The sequence below is a fragment of the Otolemur garnettii genome, unplaced genomic scaffold, assembly GCF_000181295.1.
Source record: "Otolemur garnettii isolate 467f Iridium unplaced genomic scaffold, OtoGar3 scaffold00008, whole genome shotgun sequence".
Classification (NCBI taxonomy): domain Eukaryota; kingdom Metazoa; phylum Chordata; class Mammalia; order Primates; family Galagidae; genus Otolemur; species Otolemur garnettii.
This window is the reverse complement of record NW_003852403.1, coordinates 37,693,951-37,705,375: the sequence shown is the minus strand read 5'-3', so window position 1 is coordinate 37,705,375 and position 11,425 is coordinate 37,693,951. Positions and strand designations below refer to the sequence as shown.

The window sequence follows — 11,425 nt, the reverse complement described above, 5'->3', positions numbered from 1 at the left end:
ACCCGCCACCTTAGGTGTACGTGGCTGGCGCCTTAGCCGGTTGAGCTATAGGCGCCGAGCCCGTCTGTCTTCTTTAGAGAAGGTTCTATTCAAGTCTCTTGCCCATTGATAGATGGGATTGTTGGCTTTTTTCATGTGGATTAATTTGAGTTCTCTATAGATCCTAGTAGTCAAGCTCTTGTCTGATTCAAAATATGCAAATATCCTTTCCCATTGTGTAGGTTGCCTATTTGCTTTGACTGTTGTCTCCTTAGCTGTACAGAAGCTTTTCAGTTTAATTAAGTCCCATTTATTTAACTTTGTTGTTGCAATTGCCACAGCAGTCTTCTTCATGAAGTCTTTCCCCAGGCCGATATCTTCCAGTGTTTTTCCTATGCTTTCTTTGACAATTTTTATTGTTTCATGCCTTGAATTTAAGTTCTTTATCCATCTCGAATCAATCTTTGTGAGTGGAGAAAGGTGTTGGTCCAGTTTCAGTCTTTTAAGTGTGGATATCCAGTTCTCCCAGCACCATTTATTGAATAGGGCGTCTTTCCGCCAAGGTATGTTCTTATTTGGTTTATCGAAGATTAGGTGGTTGTAAGATGTTAGTTTCATTTCCTGGTTTTCTATTCGATTCCAAATGTCTATGTCTCTATTTTTGTGCCAGTACCATGCTTTCTTGACCACTATGGCTTTGTAGTACAGCCTAAAATCTGGTATGCTGATGCCTCCAGCTTTGTTTTTATTACTAAGAACTGCCTTAGCTATACGAGAGTTCTGGTTCCATACGAAACGCAGAATCATTTTTTCCAAGTCTTGAAAGTACAATGTTGGTATTTTAATAGGGATGTCATTGAATCTGTAGATTGCTTTGGGAAGCATAGACATTTTAACAATGTTGATTCTTCCTATCCATGAGCATGGTATGTTCTTCCATTTGTTAATATCCTCTGCTATTTCCTTTCTTAGGGTTTCATAATTTTCTTTATAGAGGTCCTTCACTTCTTTTGTTAGGTGTATTCCTAGGTATTTCATTTTCTTTGAAGCTATGGTGAAGGGAGTTGTGTCCTTAATTAGCCTCTGGTCTTGGCTGTTATTGGCGTATACAAAGGCTACTGACTTATGGACATTGGCTTTATATCCTGAGACATTACTGTATTTTTTGATGACTTTCAGGAGTCTTGTGGTTGAGTCTTTGGTGTTCTCTAAGTATAACATCGTATCATCAGCAAAGAGGGAGAGTTTGACCTCTTCTGTTCCCATTTAGATGCCCTTTATTTCCTTGTCTTGCCTAATTGTATTGGCTGGAACTTACAGCACTATGTTGAATAGTAATGGTGACAGAGGACAACCTAGTCTGGTTCCAGTTCTAAGAGGAAAAGCTTTCAGTTTTACTCTATTCAGTAAAATATTAGCTGTAGGTTTGTCATAAATAGCTTCAGTCAGTTTAAGAAATGTGTCATGTATGCCTATACTCTTCAGTGTTCTAATTAGAAAAGGATGCTGGATTTTATCAAATGCTTTTTCTGCATCTATTGTGAGGATCATCTGGTCTTTGTTTTTGCTTCTGTTAATATGGTGGATAACGTTTATGGACTTGCATATGTTAAACCAGCCTTGCATCCCTGGGATGAAACTTACTTGATCATGATGTATGACTTTTTTTTTTTTGGCCAGGGCTAGGTTTGAACCCGCCACTTCCGGCATATGGGGCCAGTGCCCTACCCTTTTGAGCCACAGGCGCCACCCAATGTATGACTTTTTTGATGATAAGCTGTAATCTATTGGCTAGGATTTTGTTGAGAATTTTTGCATCTATATTCATTAGTGAATTTGGTCTGAAATTCTCCTTTTAAGTTGGGTCTTTTCCTGGTTTTGGTATCAGGGTGAAGTTTGCTTCGTAGAACATGTTGGGGAAGATTCCTCCTCCTCAGTTTTTTGGAATAATTTCTGCAGTATGTGAATAAGCTCTTCCTGGAAGGTTTGATAGAATTCTGGTGTGAAACCATTCAGACCAGGGCATTTTTTTTATTGGAAGATTTTTTATTGTTTCTTTAATCTCAGTGCTTGAAGTTGGTCTGTTCAGGAGCTCTATTTCTTCCTGGCTAAGTCTAGGGAAAGTGTGTGATTCCAAATATTGATCCATTTCCTTCACATTTCTGGGCATAGAGTTTCTGATAGTATTCAGAGATGATCTCTTATATCTCTGTGGCATCAGTTGATATTTCCCCTTTATCATTTCTGATTGAGGTTACTAGAGATTTTACTTTTCTATTTGTAGTTAGTCTGGCCAAAGGTTTATCTATTTTATTTATTTTTTCAAAAAACCAACTCCTTGTTTCATTGATTTTCTGAATGATTCTTTTGTTTTCAATTTCATTGATCTGATTTAACTGTAGATATTTCTTTTCTTTTGCTGGTTTTAGGCTTAGATTGTTTTTCTTTTTCCAATTCCAGAAGATGGCTTGTGAGTTTGTTGATGCGTTCTCTTTCTGTTTTTCGAATGTAGATATCTAAAGTGAAAAATTTTCCTCTCAGAACTGCTTTGTAGTATCCCACAGGTTTTGGTAGCTTGTGTCTTCATTGTTGTTATGCTCAAGGAAGTTAATGATTTCCTCTTTTATTTCTTCCTGCACCCAACTGTCATTCAACAGAAGGTTGTTTAATTTCCATGCCTTTGTGTGGGGTTGAACGTTTTTGTTGGAGTTGAGTTCCACCTTTAGTGCCTTGTGGTCTGAGAAGATACAAGGTAAAATTTCAATTCTTTTGATATTGTTGAGTTTTGTTTTGTGTCCCAAGATATGACCAATTTTGGAGAATATTCCATGGGGCAATGAGAAGAATGTATATTATCTTTGGGATGGAGTGTTCTATATATGTCTCTCAAGCACAGTTGTTCTAGGGTCTCATTTAAGTCCCTTATATCTTTGTTCAATTTCTGTTTAGAGGATTTGTCCAGCTCTGTAAGAGGAGTGTTAAAGTCCCCTGTTATTATGGTGTTATAGGATATCATATTGCTCAGACTGAGTAAGGTCTGTTTCAAGAATCTGGGAGCATTTAAGTTGAGTGCATAAATATTTAGAATTGAAAGTCTTCTTGTATTTTTCCCTTGACCAATATAAAGTGACCATCTTTGTCTTTTTTGACTTTAGTTGCTTTAAATCCACATGTATCTAAAAATAAGATTGCAACTCCTCTTTTCTTCTGAATTCCGTTTGCCTGAAAAATTGTCTTCCAACTCTTTAAGTCAGAGTTTTAATTTGTCTTTTGAAGCTAGGTGTGTTTCCTGCAGACAGCAAATGGATGGCTTGTGTTTTTTAATCCAGTCAGCCAGTCTATGCCTCTTCAGTGGGGAATTCAAGCCATTAACATTTATTGAGATAATTAATAAGTGTGGTAGTGTTCTATTCATTTTATTTTGTGAGAGTCCATTGCTTAGTTTTATCTTTTGCATCATTGTGGAAGTTAGGTTCTGTCCTTTAATTTCTGAGTTCTTACTTTGCTATTGATCCATTGTGATGGTCAGTGTGTAGAACAGGTTGAAGTATTTCCTGTAGAGCTGGTCTTGTTGTGGCAAATTTCCTCAATGTTTGTATATTAGTAAATGATTTGATTTCTCTGTCAAATTTAAAGCTTAGCTTAGGAGGATATAGAATTCTGGGCTGGAAAGTGTTCTGTTTAAGTAGATTAAAAGTAGATGACCATTGTCTTCTTGCTTGAAAAGTTTCATTAGAGAAGTCTGCGGTCACCCTGATGGATTTGCCCCTGTAGGTCAATTGGCACTTACTCCTGGTAGTTTGAAGAATCTTTTCTTTTGTCTTAACTTTGGACAGGTTCATCACAATGTGTCTTGAAGAAGCTTTCTTGGCTCGGCACCTGTGGCTCAAGTGGCTAAGGTGCCAGCCACATACACCTAAGGTGGCGGGTTCAAATCCAGCCCGGGCCCGCCAAAAACAACAATGATGGCTGCAAGCAACCAAAAAAAATAGCTGGCCGTTGTGGTGGGCGCCTGTGGTCCCAGCTACTTAGGAGGCTGAGACAGGAGACTCACTTGAGCCCAGGAGTTGGAGGTTGCTGTGAGCTGTGATGCCACAGCACTCTACCCAGGGGGATAGTTTGAGGCTCTGGCTCAAAAAAAAAAAGCAGCTTTCATAGAGTTGAGGCAATCTGGGGTCCAATATCCCTCTGAAAGGAGTGTGTCAGAATCTTTGGTGATATTTGGGAATTTTTTGTTTATAATATTCTCAAGTATGGCTTCCATTCCCTTGGGGCATTCTTCTTCCGCTTCTGGGATACATATAGCTTATATGTTTAAACGCTTCATAAAGTCCCATAATTCTCTCAGTGAATGTTCTGCTTTCTCTCTCTTCCATTCTGCCTCTTTAACCATCTGAGTTATCTCAAGAGCTTTGTCCTCTACCTCTGAGATTCTTTCTTCTGCATGGTCTAATCTGTTGTTAATACTTTCTATTGCATTTTTAAGTTTCCTAATTGACTGATTCAGTCCCTCAGCTGTGCTATATCCTTTCTATATTCTTCATACTATTCATCTCTAATATGATTCTGTTTTTGGATTTCCTTTTCGTTATTTTCCCTTTATCAGCAGTTTCTTTCATTGTTTCCATCATTTCCTTCATTGTTTTCTAACCCCTTTCTGTCATTTCTAACATTTCTTTATAGGTGGAATCCTCTGCAGTAGCTACCCCATGGTCTCTTGGAGGGGTTGCTCTGGACTGGTTTTTCATGTTGCCAGGATTTTTCTGCTGATTCTTCCTCATGAGTGTTTTCTTTTATTTGTTTCCTTGCCCTAATTTTCCTTTCACTTCCTGTTGCTCTTTAAGTTACTGTGCCTCTGGATTAGGGTTTTGATGAGTCCAGTTCTCCACTGCGTTTGTCCTCCTCATGGGGTCTAGAAGTCTCTTCACTGACTCCCTATGTCCCCAGAGGGGTGTTTTTGGGTAGATCCCACCATCCAGAGATGCCTGGAGTCTTCTCTCCCCAGTCTCACCGTGCCTAGTTGCAAGGAAGCTGTTACTCGGCCTCCATCTTGTTCCTCCTCTCTCTGCATTTTGGATAGCTTTATAGCGTAAAATCTAAGGATGCCAAAAGATGGAGTCCCTGAAAACTGGGGATAATTTCTGAGAGATGAAAGATGTTCCATAACAAAGGGACCTACAGTCCGTGTGAGATGCTACAGGTAGAGTAGCAGCCTGGACAGAGAAAAGGCATATCCTTTAAGGATCAGAGAGGTAAGCTTCAGAAAGGAGAAAGAAGTAAATATCCCTGTGTCCTGCAAACATAATTTATACAAAACAAAGTTTGATTATAAGTGATCTTTTCAAATGACTTCTTAAAAGATTTATGAAATTAATGAGCCCATGTTTCCCTTCACTAGTATATGCGATCTCTTAACAATTTCCGGGCTGAGCAGCCTCACCAGCATGCCATGTACTACCTCCGCTTGCTGATGACTGAAGTGGCCTGGACTAAAAATGAGTTAAAAGAAGCCCTGGATGGTGAGAATCATTTTCTACTTAAAGCCTTATGTTTTCTTCATTTTTTTTCTAAAATCATTTTGGTTTATCCTGATACCAAATGTTTATACTTTCAAATAACGTTTAGTTCTGTTAAAGCCAACTGTGTGTATTTTTTGTAAAAACAGTGGTAGCCTTTGAAGTGGCTTTTACATTTGGGCAGTTTAGCTACATTTGCTGTTTTCAGCCTCAACCTATGACATTTAATTATTACTGTCTTTGGATTTCTGCAGATAACTAACTGCTCTGACCTAAGCACTTACCTTGTTAATATTGAAGGTTTCAGAAAAGGAAAAGTGGTCTGAACTTGAAAGTCTTATCACACTGAAGTGCTTAGACATTTTTTTCCCTGCTCCTGCATCCTTGGATTTGTTCTAAGTAAAGCAAATCTGGTTTAAAAAATTAGAAAATGTGGCCAGACTCGGTGGTTCACACCTATAATCCTAGTACTCTGAGAGGCCAATGCAGGAGGATTGCTTGAGCTTATGAGTTCAAGACCAGCCTAAGCAAGAGCGAGACTCTGTCTCTACTAAAAATAGAAAAACTAGCTGGGCATGGTGGTACACGCCTCTGGTTTTTAGTAGTTTGGCTTGAAAATCTGAAATTCCTTGAGAGTAGTGATTATACTTTCCTTTTATCCCCTTTATCTAGTATAAATAATATTTTAGTATCTAGTATAGTATCCGTGTATAATATATTACAGTATATAATATCAGTGTGTGTGTAATGAATGCCTATTGAGTAGAAAGAAATTACTTTCAGGGTTGCCTTATTGGAAAAAATGTGTATTGGTATCACCATTTATTATTGTTTTATTTTTTTCACTTCCCAACATTATTTCACCAATTAATCTTTCTGCATGCTCAGCAATAAGAATTAAAATGTAGTTAAAAAAGAATTCTGTTGAATTTTTAAAAATCTTTTATGGGAAGTTCTTATTATTCAGTAACACTGTGCTTTTGATGTCTTCAGCGACAAATCAAGCGCAAAGTATTAAAAGTCATTATTTTGTTGCCTCAGGCATTGGGTAGGAGGCTAGAATATAAAATTCCCTAGCTAGAACAGATTCATTTTTATTACTTTTTAAAAATTTTTTTATTTTATTTATTTTTTGAGACAGAGTTTTACTATGTCATCCTCAGTAGAGTACTTGGCATCATAGCTCACAGCAACCTCCCAACTCTTAGGATTAAGCGATTCTCTTGCCTCAGCCTCCTAAGTAGCTAGGACTCCAGGCACCTGCCACAATACCCGGCTATTTTTTTGTTATAGTTGTCATTGTTGTTTGGCAGGTTCAGACCATGTTCGAACCCACGAGCCCCAGTATATGTGGCTGGTGCCTTGGCTGCTGAGCTACAGGTGCTGGGCCCAGATGCACTTTTAATTTGAGACATTTAACATACTTTACTTTACAAAATGGTTATAGTTATGTGCAACTAATGGTAAGAATTAGACTTTTTAAAAAATAACATATAAGTGATTTTAAATATGTTTTCAAGAAACTGAACCTGTTTTCATAATGGTCAAAAAGCAAAGGTTTGAGGATTTTCCCCCCTTTGTTAGAATCTGGGTCAGATAGCATGTAACTTTGAAGCAGAGAGTATCTCAGAGGCCTTGAAACTTCCCTAAAATGGGTGTATAAAGAGAAAGTCAGCACTTTTTTGGTTGAAATTTTCCACTATAGTAAATAATCAATTTGTTTCAATATACTCCTGTGATAATACAGAATGCCAATAAAGTTTAATTTGGAGATAACTCAATATGAGAAGCTGGCTCCCCCATGTCTTAATTATTCAGCTATCCAGGTGCTGGTATAGCAAGAACCCAAGAAACCCAAGAATTTGTTATGGTCCAGGAACATTTATTGACTGCCTAGACCTAGACTTCAGGTGCTTGAAATTTAAAAACAATCAGTAGATGGAGTTTCTTGGATCAAGGAGCTCCAGTCTACTAGTGAACCATAGACTGTAAATGAACCATTTTGGTAGAGATAAGAGGGTAAGTACTGTGATAGAGAGCTGCAGAGAGTGCTGAGGGAGTCCAGTAAAGGGACACAGTGGAGTGGAATGAGTATCCACTTTGGCATTAAGCCAAGGATCAAGTCCCAGCTGTGCAACTTACTAGTGTGATGATTTTGGACAAGAAACTTAAATTTTCTTAACTTCAGTTTTCTCATCTCTGATATGGGGGTAATAGTACATACTTTATGGTTTGAAAGATAGCATTGTAAAATGCCTGATCCTATGTTTCTCCTTACATTTCAGTCACTAATTTTAGCATCTGATGGTGGATCTTGCCTGTAGCAGTTACTATATGGAGAAGGGGCTCTTTCTTATAGAAAAATTAAATCAATACATGTAAAAGGAATGAGGAAAACAGAAAAATTATCATTAGAACACCATAGTAATAATTGCCATAGGCACACAAATCGATGCTAAAATTATTAAATAAAAATTAAGGTTAAATAGGATAAGTACGTTCCCCCAAATAAATATTTATGTTATAATGGGAAAACTAGTCATCGATAGGCAAGTGGGCTTTTCCAAATCAGACACAGAATATACATGAGTTATTCAGTTATAAATAACCAAAAGAACAAAATAGTACATTTATAATGAAGTCATGTGGCAGACACCATCTTTAACAGTGGTCAGTGTTAATATCACTGGTACTGTAACATATCAACCTTGTGAATCCCGTTAGGATGCACCGAGAAAGACACACACCTTTGTGGTATTCTTCCTAGTAATATGTAAGTACAACTTAATCATGAGGAAACAGTAGACAAACCCAAATGAGGGACATTTTATAAAATAACTGAACAATACTCTTCAAAAATCTTAAGGCTATGGGTTCAGTGCCTCTAGCTCAGTGGCTAGGGTGCTGGCCACATACACCAGGGCTGGTGGGTTCGAACCCTTCCCAGACCTGCTAAACAACAATGACAACTACAACAACAACCAAAAAAATAACCAGGCATTATGGCAGGTGCCTGTAGTCCCAGCTACTTTAAAGGCTAAGGCAAGAGAATTATATAAGCCCAAGAGTTTGAGGTTGCTGTGAACTATGAAGCAATAGCACTCTACCCAGGGCAACATAGTGAGACTCTGTCTCAAAAAAAAAAAATTTTTAAGGCCATGAAAGACAAGGAAAGATCTAGATACTCTTACAGATTAGAGGGGAGTAAAGACACATGAATGACAGCTAAATGCAATGGGGAATTGTAGATTAGATCTCGGAACAGAAAAAGGACACTGATGGAAAAACTGAAACCCAAACAAAGTCCATACTTCAGTTAATAGTATTGTACCAGTATTGATTTCTTAGTTTTGATCATTGTCTTATGATTATGAAAGATGTTAACTTTAGGGAAAATTGGCTGAAGGTGTGCAGGAACTCTTGTATACTATATTTGCAAGTTTTTTAAAAACCTCATAGGTAAATCTCAGTATTTCTTTCACCTTTATAGATGTCACCCTTCCTCGTCTTAAGGCCTTCATACCTCAGCTCTTATCGCGGCTGCACATTGAAGCCCTTCTCCATGGAAACATATCAAAGCAGGTGGGTGGTTGAGTTTGTAGCAATCTTTTACAGATCAATACAAGTGATTTTTTTCCCTTTTTTCTCAAGTCTAGAAATAAGTGCATTACAATTCACTGAACCTTCTCGGTCCTATGGAAGATGGTAGGAGAGGACACAGGGGAAGTAAAATGATGGTAGTGATGGTAGGTGATTGAGGATCTACTTTCTTTTTTTTTTTTAGAGACAGAGTTTCACTCCATTGCCCTCGTAGAGTGCTGTGGCATCACAGCTCACAGCAACCTCCTGGGCTTAGGCAATTCTCTTGCCTCAGCCTCCCAAGCAGCTGGGACTACCGGTGCCCACCAGAATGCCTGGCTATTTTTTGTTGTTGTTGTTGTTGCAGTTCGGCTAGAGCTGGGCTTGAACCTGCCACCCTCGGTATATGGGGCCAGCGCCCTACCCACTCAGCCACAGGTGCCACCTGAGGACCTACTTTCATAGCTGCTGCTTCCACAGTTGCCTGCCGACAGGAGGAAATGGGAATAATTACCCCTAGTCCATCTGGGTGGCAGGACTGTTAAAATGAATAAGAGCACATAATGTAGAATCAGATAACTTAGATTTAAATCCTGGCTCTGTCACATATCATCCTTTGAAAATGTCTTAACTCTGTACTCAGTTCTCTTGTCAGTAAAATTAGTGCCTACATTATGGATTATAAGGGTTAAATAGTATATGAAGTGTTTCACATGTGGGAAAGCACCACAAAATTTCTGCAGCTGTCTGTTTCAAGATCTGTCAGTCTCGGGCAGCACCTGATACTCAGTGAGTAGGGCACCAGCCCCATATACCAAGGGTAATGGGTTTAAACCCGGCCCTGGCCAAACTGCACAAAAAAATAGCCAGGCGTTTGTGGCAGGTGCCTGTAGTCCCAGCTACTCAGGAGGCTGAGGCAAGAGAATCACCTAAGCCCAAGAGCTGGAGGTTGCTGTGAGCTGTGATGCCATAGTACTCAACCAAGGGTGACAAAGTGAGACTCTGTCTCAAAAAAAATAAAAAGATCTGTCAGTCTCCATCACCCTACTATACATCAAAACAAATGTGCCCAAGGTTAGATGTTAGTAAGTGACAGAGATAGGATTCTTACCAAGGTCAGTTTTACCTACAGTAAAGCCTTATGCTCACCTCCTTTGCTATGCTGTGATCTCAGGTATTTGCAGACAGTGCCATTTCACTGGGGACCAACTCTACTTCCCTAGTCGCTGACTTTGCCATTGTCATTTTTGGAGCACTGGCATTTGTGTTGATGATCGTCTGGGTCTCTGTTTCTCTTCACTGCTACCATATTGACTACACTGCATATTAATGACAAATTTTTATCCATCTGAATAGGACCAAATGTATTTAAGATTCAAAAATCCATTTTTATGATAAACTAAGCTAGCTTATTTTGCAAACTTACTGTTTTCACATTGCAGTGGATTGCCATCCATTATACAGATAACGTGTGTTTGTTTTTGTAATGTGCTGGGACGTATATTTTTCCACAGGCTGCCTTAGGAATTATGCAGATGGTTGAAGACACCCTGATTGAACATGCTCATACCAAACCTCTTCTTCCAAGTCAGCTGGTTCGATACAGAGAGGTTCAGCTCCCTGACAGTAAGTTGAGATGGAAGAACTTAGGGAATGGGCTATTTTGACAACATAAGGTTTAATGGTAAAGATCCACTGGGATCCTCTACAACTTATAGAAGTATTATTAGAGGTAGATAATTAGGCCAGAAAATTATCTGGTAGGCGGGTCATAGGGGTAAAATTAGAAGTGGACAATAATTTTGAAGAGATTAATGCTGGAATGGACTGTTTCTTGAATGTTGAGGAATTAGGAAATAAAAATATCACAAAGGTAAAGATTGTCAGGGCTCGGCGCCTGTAGCTCAGTGGTTAGGGCACTGGCCAAATATACCAGGCCTGGCGGGTTCGAACTGGGCCCGGTCTGCTAAACGACAATGACAACAACAACAAAAATAGCCAGGTGTTATGGTGGGCACCTGTAATCCCAGCTATTTGGGAGGCTGAGGCAAGAGACTTGCTTGAGCCTGAGAGTTTGAGGTTGCTGTGAGCTGTGACACCATGGCACTCTACCAAGGGTGACATAGTGAGACTGTCTCAAAAAAATATATATATTGTCAAGAACAAAATACAATTCATATATAAAAAAATGGAAACTAGAATCATTTTTAACTGGAAGCTCATAAGATTCTTTAACAGAAATAGTTTTAGGAAACCTACTGGTACAGATAACATGTATTTGTTACAAGGTTTTTGGGTTTTGTTTTGTGTGTGTGTTTTTATTTTTGGTTTTGGTTTTTTTTTTTTTTTTT

At 38.7% G+C, this 11,425-nt stretch overlaps 1 protein-coding gene across 2 annotated transcripts in view; it reads left to right on the top strand.

Moving 5' to 3' along the window:
• IDE (insulin degrading enzyme) overlaps positions 1-11,425 on the top strand; it is a 113,180-nt gene that overhangs the window by 88,562 nt on the left and 13,193 nt on the right. For both annotated transcript variants that reach the window (XM_023509573.1, XM_003783702.3), the window contains exons 17-19: positions 5,378-5,498; positions 8,986-9,077; positions 10,589-10,700. In XM_023509573.1, the coding sequence (XP_023365341.1) occupies positions 5,378-5,498; positions 8,986-9,077; positions 10,589-10,700 (325 nt within the window). The remainder of the gene's footprint in view (positions 1-5,377; positions 5,499-8,985; positions 9,078-10,588; positions 10,701-11,425) is intronic.